Here is an 18,824-nt window from a genome sequence, read left to right on the forward strand (position 1 = left end):
GAGTGATATTAATATGTATGAATCGTATATCTAATTTTACATTTATGTAATTGTTTCAGCACATGTGGAAGTTCCATCTATTATTCACCTCATTACGAAACTTATAACTTGTTCTTTATCCAATAAAAGTAGTACAGAATGTGAATCCACTCTTAAGGCTCTCTCTGCGGTACTCATTACAATATATGGACATGATCCTCAAAAAGTAATATCGTATTTGCAAGTTTGTAAACCAGCTGTTGAACTCATACTTACATCTGAATTAGAACCATTGTGTAAAGAAGTATGTTATTCATTTAATTCATGTTGTACACAACTGTTTTGAAACACTAATAATTGATTTCCATCTTACAGATAGCAAATACATGGGAAACTATAGTTAGTATACTTAAAGGGCTAAATAAGTTGCTTGACTATGATCTTATTTCATCTTATAAGAAGGCTATTCTCCATGCTTTAAATCATGTAAATCCTGATATACAATCTCGAACCGTGCCTCTCTTTGAGATACATAATCTATTAAACAGCAAAGCCAAATTAATATTGGAAGAAATAGAAAAAGAAGCAAGTAAATTGAAAACAGTAAATAAACTCAACATTGCGCAGAAAAATGATCTTATTGAAAAATTACCAAACCAAGTTAAAATAGTTGGTAGCTTTTTAAACAGAGGATCTAGCAGTCGAAACTCGATATGTAAAGAAAGTGAGAGAAGTGATAAGCAAGTATCGGCTAATTCTGATTCCAAGGTAAATATGCGTACAAAATTAATGTGTATGTACAGGGTGTTAAAAAAGTGATGGTTACTGTTTTCAAGGGCGAATCTACACCTCTGAATAGTTGGACGCACCGTTTCCACGAAAACATGAAAAATGGTTTCATCCAATACAGAGATTACTTCATCCATGCTAAAATTTCAGTAATATTTTTTAGGAAACGGTGCGTTGGTGACATATGATTTCTTTTAAACTTATTCTCCTTTTATACGAGCAGAATATGTTGATGTTAAAGGAAATTAACGTTTACTTTTCAATGTTACAAACAATTTTGTGGCAAGTTCTTTTTTGCATGTGTCCAACGAACCACTTTTTTAACACCCTGTACATCTAAGTAAAATGTATTTAAAGTTGCAATCGAAAGACAAAGAGTAGCAGCATGCGAACCACGTATTCTCTATATTTTTATCTTAGAAATATTGTTTACTTTTAAATTTTCTGCTGAAACCATATATACGATATGATTGAATTAATTTTATTGTACCTTTTCTATCTGCGTTGAAAAAAAGAAAGAATATAATCATTTAATGAAAAATTTAAATGACTTAGTCACAAAAAGTAACACATGACAAACAAAAATCGTCCAACACAGTGTTTCTCAAAAGAGGCGCTATGCCTCCCTGATGGCGTTTAAATTATCTACGAGGGTATTACGCATTAAGGGGGCAGACATAAGGGTGTGGAATTGGGGCGATTAGGATTTTAATAACATGAGATTGCACATGATTACCCAACAATGGTCATTAAGTGTGAAAAAAACTATAAACGCATACGCAGATTTTTTAATATCAATAATATTCGACGGACTGTAACTTTAGAATTCGCGGAATAGTCGTAACTGTCGTAACATACAATGTTGCGTTGCGGCGATGCGATCCTAACGGTTAGGAGATAACTGCGTGGCAAGTTTAAAAGGACACACCCTGTATATGGCAGGGGGGTGGCTAGGATAATTTAACTGAACTAAGGGATGGTGGCCTGAAAAAGTTTGAGAAACACTGGTGTAACACATGGCACTGAGAAATTAAAATTTTTTTATAATATCCAAATTTTGATATCGTACAATTTTAGGACTATGTTCTCATCAGGACAGATCTAAGGTTTGACGTTAAACGTTTGACTGAACACCAGAAGGAATCTTTAAAACGCAGAAGAGAAGATATTCCTGCATTATATAATGATTTATCTCAATCTTCTTCACAAGATACTCAAAATTTGCAGGAATGGTTCGACAGAAGAAATAAATGTTTAGAAGATGCAGAAATAACACAAAGTAAAAAAGACAATATTTTGATGAAAAATATTCTTAATGATGATGCCAACAAGGAGAATAAAATTGAAATGGAAGAACCAGAAATTAGTGATAAAACGATTACTCAAAACGATACAAAGTCGATAGAGAACGTTGGACAAAGCGTATCATTCGACTCTGCACAAACCACAAAAGGTAATACAGACAATAATGAAAACTCGCTAATAGAAAGTGTAAGGCTAACAACGGATAGGATTAGCGAAATTTCGGAATCAAGGACTTCAATAGATGCTGGGACAAATTCTCTTGAGGAGTTTTCAGAAAGTAAAAATAATGACCAACGACTGTCTCCATCTATATTAGACAATGATAAGCGACGTGATCGTTATAGTTCTGTTGTAAAATCTAGTATCTCACCAAAATCAGAGGAAATTGTAAGTAGTCAACCAGGACACTCAAACGCTACCCAAGTTTTACACAGAACATTACGACCAAAAGGAATTCAAAGTCAATCTATAAACGCTATTAAACAAAGAGCGGTAGATAATACGGAAAATACACCAGGTGAAGAGGATAAGAGAGGTATCAAACGTAAGTCAGTTTCAGATAGCGAAAGTGAAGGAAGTAATCAACGTCGACGGAAAAAGACTAATTCATTAGAAACTGCTAGTGATAGTGATAGCTGTAAATCTACAGAAAGTGATAATACAGCATTGAATATAGGACTAATTGAGGATGGGAATTTGAGTCAACGCACTAGAAATGAAATATCTCGATTACGTATAAACATGGTGTTCGACAGTCCTTTATCAAATAGTCGTCGCTCCAAGGGCTATGAAGATAATAAAGAAGGTATTTCTAGGAAGCAATCACCTGAAAACAAGGGCGCTAAACTAAGGGCTGGAGATACAAAGACTGGCGACACTATGAAGAAAACTCAAAAATCTAATGATACAAGTCGGAGAGGCAGACCACCAAAAGGCAAATTAAGGATAGAAAAATGTAATGAATTTAGTAAAACGGAAGAAGCAAGAAAAACTTCGCAGAATAGAAGAAATGAACTAGAAGAGAAAAGGAAAGTAGAGGAAGAGGGAAGTGAGCAAGAACAAAGAGAAGTTGCTTCAACAAGCACATCATATATTAATTGCGATTTGTTTGATACTAAAAAATGTAATAAGATGAAAACTGTGGTATCTGAGGATGACACGTCAAGTAATAAACCACAAAACAGTGACACCGATTTAAATGAAAAGATTACAGAGACTCAAGATGTTATATCAATTGATAAAAAACTGCTGACTCCAGATGACGCAGAGGATATAATAGAAAATTCGCAAGAATTATCCAAGCTGGAAAAGAGGTGTAATGAAAAACAGTGTTTTATTAAAATTAATAAAATCGGTGATGTGTGCAATGCAATAAAATTTCAGGAAGTTACAGGTGATGATGCAGAAGTGGCTAAGATTGTTTCAAATAATTGTGATAATGACAATAATGAAGTTCCTAAAGATAATATTAAGGAATTTAAGGAAACGAATAATGTTAGTGTCGATAAACCAAAGAGCACCATTCCTGTCATTGAAAACAATACTTTCGATAATGAAAAAGATGTATCTGAAGTACAAAAAGGAAGCGAGGGGTTATCAATTAAATCTATTGTTACATTTTCATCACCAAAAGGTAACATCAAGCGTCAGTTAAAATTAAAACAATATCCGCCACAAGGTCGTGCGGCACACATGCTGGGATTAGTAACAAAACAGGCACTAATGGAAGCTGAAAATCATATTATATTTATAGATGATGAACCTGCCCTTAAAAAAACAAAGCCCAAAGATATGGATAATGAAACACCTCTTGGAAAAAAGGAACGGACACCTACATTGAAAGAAGTTGACAAAGTATCAGCAGTAGCAGCATCGTGTAGTAGTCGCCAAGAAAAAATTTTCAATAACATGAAATCTACAGACTATTGTTCGTCCCCCCCAATAAAATTATTTTCCAATTTGAAAAATGATGGTGAAAAGATTTTTTCAAAAATGGACAAAATAGTTGATTGTATAACACAGCAAATTGAAACTGAAGTAGAAAAGGAGAATGAAGAAACTTCGCTTGAAATGGATGATTTGCCAATGTTAGAGTGGTCGAGTGCAAATCCGCCTTCATTGACTGCATCTCCTAGTGTCAGCATTCTTAAACGTCATCGCCAGACTATTCAAGAACCAGATCCAGAAGCTACGACTCCTAATAAGGTACTTCTTCTTTTAAACATTTAATGTTTTATAGTTTGTGAGGTTTTTACACTTACAGATTTTTTAATGTAAAATGATATCATTTTTACTAGTAATCTTTTTTTGATTGAATATTTATTTATTATGATTATTAATTAAATATTTGTTTATGCTGTTTCTTCAGTCTTCACCTTTAGACGGCCGGGATTTTTTCATTGAAATTGTAAATTTTATTTAATTAAAATTTATGCATATATACCACCAAAATGGCCGGCAAAGTATCCACATTCTTAGGTGGCCACTATAGTGGCCAGTAGGGCTATAGCTGTGGACCGGGTACCCGAGATACCCGGGTACCCAGGTACCCATGAGATACCCGGGACGAGGAAAATTCCCGAGATACTCGAGATATCCGAGAACTTACAGAGTACAGAGGGTGATGCCGCCTGACACCCCGCTACGAGGTCAACTCCCTGTGGTACCTCACCGAATTTTATGGCTTTTGACCCTTGAAGGTGTTGGAATATCATTAAGATCTGAGAAATGTCCAGAATTTCCGAATTTCTCATCAGATTTTTGCGAAAATGACGCCAATCGATTCCTTATGTTTCTCCGATGAAAATAACACCAAGAACGACGTAATTCGGACCATAATGAAGGAAATTCCACGAACAATGGATTTATGTTTGCATAATTTCAAATTCACTTCGTCAAAAATAATTCGATTTACATGAAATTTGGTAGGATTTTCATCGGAGAAACATAAGGAATCGATTGGCTTCGTTTTCACAAAGATCTGATGAGAAATTCAAAACTGGAGATTTCTCACTTCTTAATGGGTATTCCTGTCTCCCCGGGGGTCGAAGCCTTTGACGCGAAGGCCATGGCGCTCAGTGTGGCTCTAATTATGGAACGCCACTCTATGAGATCTCGGTTGCCTCGAGTATCTTGGGTAGTTTACCCAGGTAGCATCTACCCGGGAAATGTTTCTCTTCCCGGGTATATCACGAGTACCCGGGTACCCGATCTCCCGGGAATCAACAGTTCTAGTGGTCAGAGCCAGGCCCTCTAAAAGTTAAAAAGAAAACATTCGTGGAAAAATCAACTATCAGTTATTTAGCAGATAAAATTTTGGAATCAATTTTTTACAGTCTTTTCTTTAAAAACATCGTCGGAAAATAATCAGATCGTAAAATTTATGTTCTTATGTGTTTTATACCATCACTTAAACAATATGTTAAAAAATGTTTGGCATGAAAGCTTCATTTTTCTTAGAGTTATGTACACTAGCCATATATTGATTGTGTGCTGAAATGATTCGACAACTGCACCTGAATTATCCCAAATAATTTTTAAAACTGCCTCGAGCGAGCGACCCTTGGGGGCACCTGCACTCCACGCACGAGGTCGATGAACGATGAGACAAAACTCCTGTGCACAGAGAGTGACAATTTGATCACGTCAGTCGTATAACTTGCACAATGGGTTCTGTCGGCCTTGTTTTTGCGGCAGCATTTTCAAATTGCCGCAGCGGAAAAGTGCCGCAAGCCGCTTTTCTGCACCGTGGCTAACACTTTGAGTTGCGTTGATGTGCTTTCAAGTCGAGAGATTTGCACCCAGTGCATGGTTATGGCCTGTTTTCATGTTCATATTTTCTGGAAAGCATCGAAAGTATTGTCCAAGTGTCTCTAAATGTTCTGCTCGGGTCGGGTTCAACAAAACTTTCTCGGCAGTAGCGATAGCTCGGAACGACCTGGCCGACAGGAAGGGGCATTTTTCAAAACCTTGTACCACTTAAAGTGTTAATGAAAATTTAAGCGTCTACATTGTTTATTAAATCTTTATGAGAATACTACCAATTCATAGGCAAAGCCTATGAAAATGAATTTAAATACGACCTTACTGGGGCTATTGTTAATTACGTGTACATAATTCGATTCAGAGCCGCGCGGGAACGGTATGGCTACCATATCGCGGGCGTACAACGGGTGGGAAAAACTGTAGTAATGTGTGTGCAGACTCGTATTCGTAGGCTGAAATAATTCGCATTCTTGGGGGCCTCGGAGAGCCAAACTTTATCGCCCCCTTTACATCATTTCGGAGCTCCTTATTTACTATTAGTAAAGGACCCGAGGTCTTTACAATCGTAGGTAGCCTCACCACGGACCGCGGCTCCCAGAGGTGTAGTTTCCGGCTCCTGATAGCTGGGCAACTCTGATCTAAAAAAGGTGGCTTCTGGAGCAGCGAACTGAACAGGTCTGCCGTAGACGGATTACAGTAATGCCCGGTTAAGCTGCTGATAATTTCAGGTTCTGGAGAGTATACTTTATTCGGGGTAGTAGGCGAGTTTCACACCTCCGATTGCACGCTTCACTAAATTTGGTGGCTTCCTACGGTCTCGAAAAGGGGGCCGGGAAGGTAAGGGTAACACTAGCCATTAAGAAGGGAAATATCTCAAGTTCTGCATTTCTTATTAGATCTACAAGGAAGTGACATCAATCAATTCCTTCCGTTTCTTCGACGAAAATGATACAAAACACGACATAATTCAGGCCATAATTAATGAATTTGCATAAAAAAATAATTTTCAGAATTTAAAGTAAACTTCGTTAAAAATAGTCGGATTTACATGGTAGTTGTTCTTTAGTCGGAAGAATGGCAGGGATTCATTGATGTCACTTTCATATCAATAGGATGAAAAATAAGGAACTTGACTTTTTGAAAAATTGCACGAGCAACTCTACCCACACATGCGCGTGGATAGCGGCGAAATTTAAAAGCCGCCGCGCCGCGCAGCGAAGCGTGAAATACCCATTACTGTATATTGAAATTTCTATATTTTTCATTTGATCTTCCTGAAAGTACCAATTCATTTCCTAAATTTTCCTGATGAAAAATGATCCCAAATACGACCTCAGTTGGACTATTTTTAACAAAGTTGACTTTAAATTCTGTAAATTATTTTTTTTTATATAATTTCGGTAATTATGGCGCGAATTCTGTCGTGTTTTGCATTTTTATCGGGAAAACACAAGGAATCAATTGTCATATCCATGCAGATCCGATAAAAAGTGCAAAACCTGATATTTTTCCTTTCTTAGATGGCTAATGCAATATTGTATTCCCGGTTTCTATTCTTGAGCGCTCAAATTCATAAAACTCATGTCAGTGAAGCGTGAAATCGGAGGTGTGAAATTGTACTTACCACTGCAGACGAAGGATACTCCCCGGAACTTGAAATTATCAGCTTAACCGGGCACTACTGTACATCATGTATGATTAACGTGTTCAGCCAAGCTGATGTCATAAGACCTTAAGGGTACTAGGCAGTCGTTCCTGTCTAAAATGAAGCAGTTCTGTTTCAATTAATTACAAAGAAACAAATTGAAACTGAGACTTGTTCTTTGGCATGAAGTTTATTAACATCATAAGCTTTAAAAACTTGTTTATTTAGTTAAAAAATTGCATTATATATGACGCTACAGACAGCTCTTTAAGGAGGCTTTTTGAAAAAAGTTTCTTTTGTTTTGCAGCGATAACACAAAAACGGAGGTTCCAATCGATTCAAAACAAATTCGAGCATCTTTACAAAATGTGTAGTTTCGGACCAGACATAAATGAAATTTAATGAAAACTCTTATTCTTGATGAAAACGAACTAAAACCCCATTGAGACCCCGTTGATTAGGTTTTACCACCCCCAAGTCCCAAAGATGAGGTCCTAGTTTACTTTCATAAAGAATAGGAGTTTTCATTATCTTTAATTTAGGTCTGGTCCGAAACTACACATTTTGTGAAGATGTTCGAGTTTGTTTTCAATCGATTGGAACCTCCGGTTTTGAGTTATCACTGCAAAACAAAAGAAATGTTATTTAAAAAGCCTCTTTAACGAGCCATGTGTAGCGTCATATACAATGCATATTATTGACTAAATAAACAAGTTTTTTAAAGCTTATGATGTTAATAAACTTTATACCAAAGAACAAGTCTTAGTTGCAATTTGTTTCTTTGTAATTAATTGTAACAGAAATGCTTCATTTTAGACAGGAACGACTGCTTAGTACCCTTAAACCGGATAAACTTGTCGCGGTTGATGTCTTATGACATTAGATCTAAAAAAAAAACGGTTACAATAATTTTTTTATTTTAATGTATATTTAGATTCTGAAGTGAGTTTCAAATTTTTAGGACAAATAAGTAATGAAATCACGAAAAGGAAAAAATAAATTTCTAGGTCGTCAGGGGTAGTTTTGACAAATGATCCAGGCAGAATGTGTTAAAAATAGCTCGAATGAGATCGAGTTTGTAGTCATTTTCATAAGAAGAAAATGTTGCCACTCCATTAGTAATACTTTCACTAAGATCTAACGGGAATATAGAAATTATTTTCATTATGGGATGACTCATCGGAAGCTCAACTGCCGTGCGAGCGCGAGGGGTCGTCCAAACGGTTTTCAAAGTACATTATAAATTCGATGAACGCGGCAATATCTCTGTCCGGTCCTTGTGAGTTTCTATCCTCAACAACTCGGGCGTTCCCCCGACTCAGGCAACCGTGAAATACATATGGAAGGGGGGGGGGAGATGGGGTGTGAGAGTCGGTAAAAGGAATTTACCGATTGTGCGAAGATGTGATTACATACATAGTACCACGAGTTCCATTATACATCTTTATATTTTTCTTCAATCATTGTACATAGAGAGAGATGGTAACAGACCGTTTATACATTCATTTCGGTTAATATTAGGTCGGCGCAGAAGTTTGTTTCCTTTATTGACATAAGTGTTTATTAAAAGTATAAATATGTATATTTCATATTTTTGTATTTCGGGGTGTTCGAAGCACGAGGTTAGGGGGACCATACCAATGTTGCGCACTAAGCAAAAGACGAATGTCAGGCTCTGCATGTCCCATCCGATCTTTGTGAAAGTGATGTCAGTCGGTTCCTTAATAAAGGCACGGTTAAACATGGGCTATGCGCGCCGCAGGACCCCCTTGAAAGGGTCCATTTTAATGCGTCGACGCATAACGAGTGACCTCGTGCAACATACCACATATTTTTTTTTTAATTTTTTATCTCCAGCACTTTAGGAGATATCCAGCTGTCCAGTCTTCCCGCGGACACCCTGTATATCAATAGGTAAATGCATGAAAATGTGGGACACCAATCGGAGACCAGGTATTCCGACCAATAGTACGCCGTCTAAATTTTATAATTAAAAGCTGAAGGCTGACTTTCCTTCGGCATGGAATGTCCTTTGTTGTCCTTCGTGAAAACTTCTAAAGAACCCTGGTGCTACGATGGGAATTGCGCAGTGCCGTCTTTAGGCGTGGGCACACTGGGTAGTCGCCAGGGGCCCCATGATAGTAGGGGCCCCCTAGTCTGATTTTAAGTCCTATTCCCGGGGGTGGGCAGGGACCCCGGTGAGCGCCTTGTCCAGGGCCTACAATACTATTAAGATGGCTCTGGAATGGCGTCACGCTGGCAATCATGCGTCTCACTGACAATGAGTTCCGTGGTGCTCGACGCTCGAATACAGTGAAGTTATTCGAGAATAACGAATAAATTTTTATAAACTAGCGGGGCTATACAATGTTGCGCACTTAGCAGCCGAGTTTTTAAATTTTTATTCGACTAAATTTTTATTCGTTATTCTTTATTCGAAGGACCGCCGTGGCGACTAATTGTAAGCGACACGAATAAGCGGGGGTCAGATCCCGAGGCCCTCGGCCTCCGGCGGGGCCGAAGGAAGTATCATGAGGCAAGGGGAACACTTTTCGAGTGTACCTATTCGAGCCGAAGCGGCTTATTCGTGACTACATAACTAAATTTAAAAAATAATATGAGGTGTATGAATAAATTCTTTCAGACTGGATTTACATAATCGGTATAAGGCAACCGAATTTCTATCGCAGTGATATTCGTAAGCTACCAGAAAAATGGCAAAAGGTAATTAATAATAATGGAAATTATTTAGATGATTGAGTTGTTTTCATATTTTTTAAATCAAACTGTTATTGAACCCTAAAATCGAACAGAATTTATTTCTACACCTAATAATCACTAATAAATTAAATAACACTCACCCCTATGGGCATTCCTTTCCTTCCTTTCCTTCCTTTTCGGAAACCTGTGTCACTAAGTAGGTCACTGTGCCGATCCTGGTCATCGGTGGACGAAAAGATTTATGGTAGGGTTGCGACACCACCCGAAGGTAAGGATCGCAACGTCAAGTGCGTCCAGGTTAATGTACCGAATATTCACTTCACTGCACGGCCACTAACACTGATCACTTAATTTACTTTTCATGGAACGTGTTGTTCCTACGTTAAAAAATTGGTGGCCCCGAAAGGGGCCGATTACTGTTAGTTGAGCAGTTGCTCGATGTGACCACCCTCAGCGTCTATGCACGCCTTGCGGCATCATTGACTCCGTTGAGAATAATCTTGACACCAAACGCCAAATCGTACCCTCGCTGGGGGTTTGGATGTGCGGGTATTCCCGTGCACACACTCGCACAGTTGCACTTGCGTTCCCGTTGTTCCCAGCGCATACACAGAACATCGCGTAATATTCTTGAGCGGTGAACATTTCTGGGACAAGATTGCTAGCTGACTAACAGGATTTTTTCCAAGCAACTTCCTCTACCCCCAAATAGTTTCTCTCGTTCCATTATGAGTTAACTACCACCAGAACAAGAGGCTTTAGGTAAAATGAAGCCAGCACATTTTCGAAACACACGTGCTTTGCAGAAGTGCAACGAACGACACATCCTACACTTTCACATAAGTCCGCGCTCCGTCCTTTTACTGCCAATGTACCCGTTGCTTCGAGATAGACAGCAGACACCACGTGTTTCGGTTCGAAAGGGCCCGAAGAGAAGAGAAACAGAAAGTCTTCGAGTTGCTATAAAGAAGAAAAGGCATACCAGTCCTGTTTCCGTTTTCCAATACCCAGAGTTCACGTCAGCTACGAGGCGGAACCAGCTAAGCCATAAATTACCCAAAACAAATCGTTCTCTACCGCCGACTCGCAGGACAATATGGTAATAAACCGCCCAGCCTGATTAATTTTTGGGAACTAGCAATTAAAAAGTAATATCCAACATCAATACGCCTCACGGAGAGATACGGGAAGAAAGGGGGTAACTTGTTTACTGCGCGTAGTCCCGCCTGCTTCGTTTTTCCTTCAAATTAAGGACAGATCCCTTATCTCTCGAGTATAAGCACGCGCTAGAATTACCAAACAAAAGCACGCGTTGACGTACTCTGTGCGAGAAAAGGTGGGCATGAATTCCGATTGGTTGTAACCTAACCAATCTGCCCTGCATCTCTCCCAAACGGCCACTGTTTTGAAGAGGCCTTCTTCTTAGCCATGTCTCCTCCCCAAGGCCTACCAGTATAAACACGCGCTTGAATTTCAAACCAAAAGCACGCGTCGACGTATTCCGTGCGAGAGAAGGTGGGCTTTGGGGAGGATATATTGCTGTGAAGAGGGCCTCTTCAAGACAGTGGCCGCTTCAGAGGGATGCAGGGCAGATTGGTTAGATTAGGACCAATCGGACGCGTGCTTTTGTTTTGAAATTCGAGTGCGTATTTATGCTGGTGGGCCTTGTGGAGGAGACATGGCTGTGAAGAAGGCCTCTTCAAAACAGTGGCCGCTTGGGAGGGATGCAGGGCAGATTTTTTTAGGTTACGACCAATCGGACTTCATGCCCACCTTTTCTCGCACGGAATACGTCAACGCGTGCTTTTGTTTTGAAATTCGAGCGCGTCCTTATACTCGAGAGATAAGGGGCCTGCCTTTAATTGGAAGGAAGGATGAAGCAGGTGGGACTACGCGCAGTCAGCGAGTTACCCCCTTTCTTCCTGTGTCTCTCCGCGAGACGTATTTAAAATTAATCAGGCTGATGGGCCTGCATTAAGCATTTCGCCAGGGTCGCGGTTTATGACCGTATTGTCCTGCGAGTCGACGGTAGAGAACGATTTGTTTTGGGTAATTTATGGCTTAGCTGGTTCCGCCTCGTAGCTGACGTGAACTCAGGGTTTTTGGAAAACGGAAACAGGATTGGTATGCCTTTTCTTCTTTATAGCAACTCGAAGACTTTCTGTTTCTCTTCTCTTCGGGCCCTTTCAAACCGAAACACGTGGTGTCTGCTGTCTATCTCGAAGCAACGGGTACATTGGCAGTAAAAGGACGGAGCGCGGACTTATGTGAAAGTGTAGGATGGGTCGTTCGTTGCACTTCTGCAAAGCACGTGTGTTTCGAAAATGTGCTGGCTTCTTTTTACCTAAAGCCTCTTGTTCTGGTGGGAGTTAACTCATAATGGAACGAGAGACACTACTTGGGGGTAGAGGAAGTTGCTTGGAAAAAATCCTGTCAGTCAGCTAGCAATCTCGTCCCAGAAATGTTCTCCGCTCAAGAATATTACGCGATGTTCTGGGTGTACGCCCGGAACAACGGGGACGCAAGTGCTACTGTGCGCGCGTTTGCACGGGTGTACCCGCACATCCAAACCCCCAGCGAGGGTACGATTTGGCGTTTGGTGTCAAGATTATTCTCAACGGAGTCAATGATGCCGCAAGGCGTGCATAGACGCTGAGGGTGGTCACATCGAGCAACTGCTCAACTAACAGTAATCGGCCCCTTTCGGGGCCACCAATTTTTTAACGTAGGAACAACACGTTCCATGAAAAGTAAATTAAGTGATCAGTGTTAGTGGCCGTGCAGTGAAGTGAATATTCGGTACATTAACCTGGACGCACTTGACGTTGCGATCCTTACCTTCGGGTGGTGTCGCAACCCTACCATAAATCTTTTCGTCCACCGATGACCAGGATCGGCACAGTGACCTACTTAGTGACACAGGTTTCCGAAAAGGAAGGAAAGGAAGGAAAGGAATGCCCATAGGGGTGAGTGTTATTTAATTTATTAGTGATTATTAGGTGTAGAAATAAATTCTGTTCGATTTTAGGGTTCAATAACAGTTTGATTTAAAAAATATGAAAACAACTCAATCATCTAAATAATTTCCATTATTATTAATTACCTTTTGCCATTTTTCTGGTAGCTTACGAATATCACTGCGATAGAAATTCGGTTGCCTTATACCGATTATGTAAATCCAGTCTGAAAGAATTTATTCATACACCTCATATTATTTTTTAAATTTAGTTATGTTGGCCGTAATTAAACTATGGATTTTTACCTCAGTAACGAATTATGATCACTTGTCGTACATTTTTTGTTACATTACCTTTTCGTTTATGCTTTATTTGAAAACGAAATTTGCGTACTTCTTGTCCTCTCACTTCAAACAATTATTATTTAAGACTCCGCTTTAAAATAAAACTGTGTAACACGGTTTCCTTCGGTGCATGCCGACTTGCTTGTTCATACCTTCGTAGTACAAGCGCAGCCGCCTGCCGCGTAGCCAACGCTACAACGGGAGCTCGGGCGGAAGGCGCGCGCTCTGATTCGTCGGGGGTTTTTGTTAATATCTCGTTAACGAAGCTTCGGACAGTATTTTCGCTAAGGAAAAAGTTGTTTCAAATTACCCCCTGAGTCACCCCTTTCAAGGAACTCCGACATTTTTGGGACACCCTGTATGTAGGTATATGTTCGTTCAAACCTAGTATTCAAAACTTAAGACGCCCCAATTCAATGCACACTTATTTAGTACACCATATTCAGAGTTAACCCATTAAGGGTTGATTAGGGTCAAAATTTGAAATTGGGTTTTAGGCATTTGTGTTGCTAGGCTTAAACCAAGTATCGATATCGAATCGGAAGGAAGAGCTTTTGAGGGATCCGTGAAAACAAATTATACCCCTTTTCACCCCCTTAGGGGTTGATTAGGGCAAAATCCAGAAAGAAATTGAGTTTTAGGTATTTGTGTGGACAACCGTTGTAAGTGAAAACCAAGGTCATATCTAATCGGACTTAAGAGATATTAAGGAGTCCGAGAAAATAAATTTTACCCCTTTTCACCCCCTTGGGGATGAAGTTTCCTAGAATCCTTACTTAGTGGGTACCTACGTCATAAAAACAATGTATCTTCCAAATTGCACTTATCTTGTTGAATATTACTGATATCTATTATGTTGACAAATTGTTTAATAACAATTAATTTGTTATAAATTGATTATATTAATTTTATAACAAAATATGACCAATTTGATTGTAAGAAATGGATTTCAGTCACTTTGTTTAAAAATTGTTTAAACAAATTATTAATAAACAATTATACTAACATTTTTTTAGTCAATAATCTTTATTTTCGTCTCCGATAAATATTTAATGGTTAGATTAATCACGTATTTGCAGTATTTGTCGCGGAAATGATAAAATTAGTAAATAATGTTAGTTTTTTTCTTGTTAACAATAATTTTTAAACAACTATTCATTAGAATATCATTCTATAGAGTGTGATGCACGTTTATAGATTCATAAAATATATAGTAATAGCTGTAGGTTTTGAATAAACAACGTGTTTCGTTCGTAGGATTCGTATTTTTCCAGTTTTTGTCAACTTTGAGTGGCCATATTGGATCCGTCATTTTCTTTTTCAAAAAAAAAACTGCAATGGATTCGTAATCAGCGATACCTAATAACCCAGTATACCAAGGGTCGTTGATTTTCCTTTCGATTTGGCGTGAGAATTGAATTTTGACGACGACTGTGTCATTTTCGACCACTGTGCGTCACTCCTAAACCAGACGCCTTTGAGAGCAGGAGGGCCGAGACCATAACTACCGTTCACGACTATATAGTTCTTATATTCAATACAGTTCATTTGTGTTATTGTGTTCTGTTATAAAATCTTTATAATGCCTAACGGGGGAACGCCCTATTATAACAATATGAATCTGAAGATATTAAAACAAAATATATTATGTCCTCGTTTGCATGGGTAGGTGTTGATTTCTGTGCGTTATTTGCTCCGCACCTCTTAAGGGATTATACCTAGTCAGGCGGCCGAAAAGAGGCGTATATTTGTGAATTTTTTTGAAGAAGCGGAAGCGTATATTTTTACAAAAGTTTTTGAGCTTAAAAGAGCAACATTTAAAGAACATTTGGTAATTTTTTTCGTAAAAAATATATGCGTTTTAATAAAGTAACAACCTACATCCAAGAAGCATTTTTAAAAATTTGGTTTTGCGGTGATCACTGCCATTCGGAACCAGATTATCTAAAATCAAAAAACAGAAAAGATTTCGTTAGTATATTAATGTATCCTCAGGTTGACGGAGAGACTTTTCCGAAATATTAATTTAAAACAAAATGGTGGCCATTTAAAGGTAAAATCATAATTTTTCGTGCAAAAATCACGCGGAAAAAATTAGGATTTCAAATCCGTCCGGAGAGTGGGAAGGTTGCTGCGTGGCCTCTTTCGACCGTCGCCTCGGCATTCGCCTTTACGCCCGAGGGGAAAACCACCCAAAGACCCTGGGCAAGGCGTGGGTACGTGGTTCCCCGAAGGTCTTCCGCGTCTCTACCCTCCACTTGCATCTTCGGTCTTGGGCACTTCTTTCTTGAACGAGTTTCGTCTTCTTCGACGGTGCATCTTCTTCTTGGTCAGAGACGGGCGGGGAAGTCCTGCTGTCCAGCTGTCGGGATCTCTGACCTTCCACATTTCTCGTCCATCTTGCTCCATTTTCCTTGCCGCTGGACCCGAAATCTTTTTCTCGTCGATGAATCTTCCGATTCCTTCGACGAACCTTCGGTCCAGCTTTGGTCGGAGCTGCTACTGTTCCTCTTCCATCTTCTTTCTTGATTTCCTCCTGCGGTATCGCCGGCTCAATGTCGCTCCGCTGAATCCCCGGTACGGTGATCGTGCACCTGGTGGTCTCCGTGCTGCTGCTGCCGATCTGATTTCCCTTGCTAAAACGTTAAACACATTAAAATCCGCGTATTGGTGGGCTGTCCGTTGGAACCGGAAGAACCAGGAGGACGAAACGGCGAACCGGGCACGAAAACAGAGATTCACACCTAAACAATGAACATGCTATCGGACCGTTTCCCGATCAATCCGCTGTCAGTTCATCTGCACGTATATCTTCTTTCTTCCAGTCTTGCTCCATCCCTCCAATCATTGGCTTCCAGATGGCCCCATTCCTCTTCGTGGCATCTCGTGTTGACCCAGGGGACCGTCCTGTGCGACTCGTCAACCCCCCGAGCGATCCGTGCAACTGCGTCGCACGTCCGACCGGTGAAAGGGGACACCATTTCCCGTCTGCTGTCCAGCCCGAATTTCTGCAACCCAAAGGATCCCATGGTACCCTCCATGCCGGGGCCGGCATCTCCATGCCGGGGCCGGCAATCTTCAGTCCTGGATCTATCGCTCTTCAAAACGTACTTCGCTAGACGACGCACGTGGACCACTTTGCATTTCTTCCAGGGCGAACGTTGGATCCTGTAGACGACGTTGTTGGTCCTATCTGTTATCAAGTATGGGCCTTCCCAATCGATTTAAAGTTTCGGATACTTCCCTTTCATTCTTCGTGGTTGGTACAACCACACTCGTTTTCCGCTGGAACTCCACTGCGTGAATATAATTGTCGTACCAGGACTTCATCTTGGAGCTGTAAACATCTACAGTGGGTCAAAAAAGTATTGGCACACCCAGTTTTCTTGGAATATCTTTAGTCTTTATATCTTACTATAAAGTAATTTATTATTATTAACTATGTTTATTAGTGGCTTTTGACACACATAAATAGTATGTTTACTGAGAATTCTCAGTTATTTGGTATAAGGAAGTAAAGTAAAGAAATCGAAAAATCCATAGTCAAATAAGTATTGGCACACATACGATGTTATTGAGGAATGCACAATAATAAACAATATGAACAATATTGAACTTACCTAATATTTGGTGTGCATGCCTGTGGCCTTAATTACAGCCTGTAATCGATTAGGTATCGATTCGATCAGTTTTTGCGTAATTTCCGGTGAAATGTTAGACCACTCTTCTAAAAGTGTCGCTTTTAGGTCATTTTTATTTTTTATTTTCCTTTTACGGATTTTTAAATCTAAAATATGCCAAAGATTTTCTATCGGATTAATATCCGGCGATTGAGGTGGTGTAGGGAGTTGTTTTGGTACATTGTATAGTAACCATTCTCTTGTTTTCCTTGCCGTGCGCTTCGGGTCATTGTCTTGTTGGAAAAGAAATTTTCCGTTTATGCCCATTTTTGTTGCACTCGTTAATAAATTATTTCGCAACACGTCGATATAGACGTCTGCATTCATTATTAAGGACTTCGAGAGCGGATCCACAACGTCCAGCGCAAGCCTCTCGAACGGAGCTCCAACGTTGTAAACTCTCAGGTTCCCCGCTACCCTCTGACGTGGTCCCTTCTTCGCCGCAAAGGTGTCACCGCCGGCACCACTCTTCAACGTCCTGTCGACACGAAGACTAGAAGAACTGTTGACGTATCTTCGCCAAGGTCTTGTTCACTCCAAAATGTCCAGCTGCCGGAGCATCATGGAACTCCCTCAGCACCTGTGCAACCCTTTCGCGCGGCACCACCAAGAGCCACTCCCACTTCCTGAAAAGCAGACCTTCCCTAACTTCCAACGAGTCCCAGATGGACCAGTAATACTTCAGTTGATGAGAGAAACGAGCAACGTCCTGCCAGACGGGTTTCTCACCTTCCCCCTTTTTTTTAAGGATGAAGCCGATTTCTTCATCCTTCCTCTGGTTTTGTCTCCATCCCTCGGCGTTCTCTCCTTCGGCGAAAAGTCTATGCATCCTCTTCGTCGTCTGCACTTCCACTTCCGTTTCCTTTTTCTCGAGTCGGGTGCAGTTCTTACAATCTTCTTCGGAGCAAGATCTGGACAAACCATTGGCGTTCCCGAGCGCCTTCCCTTCCTGGTGACGAATCTCAAAATCATATTCTTATAGCCGTGTTCAATCCAACGAGCGACCTGTCTTCCAGGACTCTTGAAGGTCAGCAGCCAACGAAGCGCTGCATGATCCGTTCTAATCAGAAATTTTCGTCCATAGAGGTAGTGGTGGAAATGTTCGATGGATTTCACCACTCCCAGTAACTCTCTCCGAGTTACGCAGTAATTCCTCTCTGCTTTTCCCAAAGTCTTGGAGAAAAAAGCCACGACCTTTTCTTGGCCTTCATGTATCTGTAACAGGACGCCGCCTATGGCAAAATTAAAGGCATCCGTGTCCAGAATGAAATCCTTTCCCACCACTGGATAGGATAGCACCACGGCTCCGGGTAGTCTCCTCTTCAGCTCCTGGAAAACTTCCTGGCATTCTTCAGTCCATTGAAAGTCCTGCTTTGTTTCGGTGAGGCGATGCAGGGGCTTGACGATCTTTGGAAAATCTTTCACAAATTTCCGGTAATAGGTACACAATCCAAGGATACTTCTCAACTCCATGATATTCTTCGGCTGTGGCCACTCTGAAATTGCCTTGATCTTCTCTGGGTCCGTCTTGACTCCGCTCTCGGTAACGATGTGGCCCAGATATTTCACCTCACGGTAGAAGGAGCATTTCTTGGGGCTCATCAATAGTCCGGCCTGACGTAGACGAGAAAACACTGTT

General features: G+C 40.4%; 2 protein-coding genes across 3 annotated transcripts in view; one reads left to right on the forward strand and one right to left on the reverse strand.

Annotated features, from left to right (window-relative positions):
• The window catches only part of LOC143373918 (uncharacterized), a 222,420-nt gene that overhangs the window by 72,375 nt on the left and 131,221 nt on the right, over positions 1 to 18,824 (reverse strand). The gene's annotated exons all lie outside the window — the stretch shown is intronic.
• Positions 1 to 18,824, forward strand: part of LOC143367576 (uncharacterized) — a 73,365-nt gene that overhangs the window by 35,884 nt on the left and 18,657 nt on the right. For both annotated transcript variants that reach the window (XM_076809659.1, XM_076809573.1), the window contains 3 exons: positions 60 to 283; positions 355 to 747; positions 1,846 to 4,278. In XM_076809659.1, the coding sequence (XP_076665774.1) occupies positions 60 to 283; positions 355 to 747; positions 1,846 to 4,278 (3,050 nt within the window). The remainder of the gene's footprint in view (positions 1 to 59; positions 284 to 354; positions 748 to 1,845; positions 4,279 to 18,824) is intronic.

This window comes from Andrena cerasifolii, chromosome 1 (assembly GCF_050908995.1).
Source record: "Andrena cerasifolii isolate SP2316 chromosome 1, iyAndCera1_principal, whole genome shotgun sequence".
Lineage (NCBI taxonomy): Eukaryota > Metazoa > Arthropoda > Insecta > Hymenoptera > Andrenidae > Andrena > Andrena cerasifolii.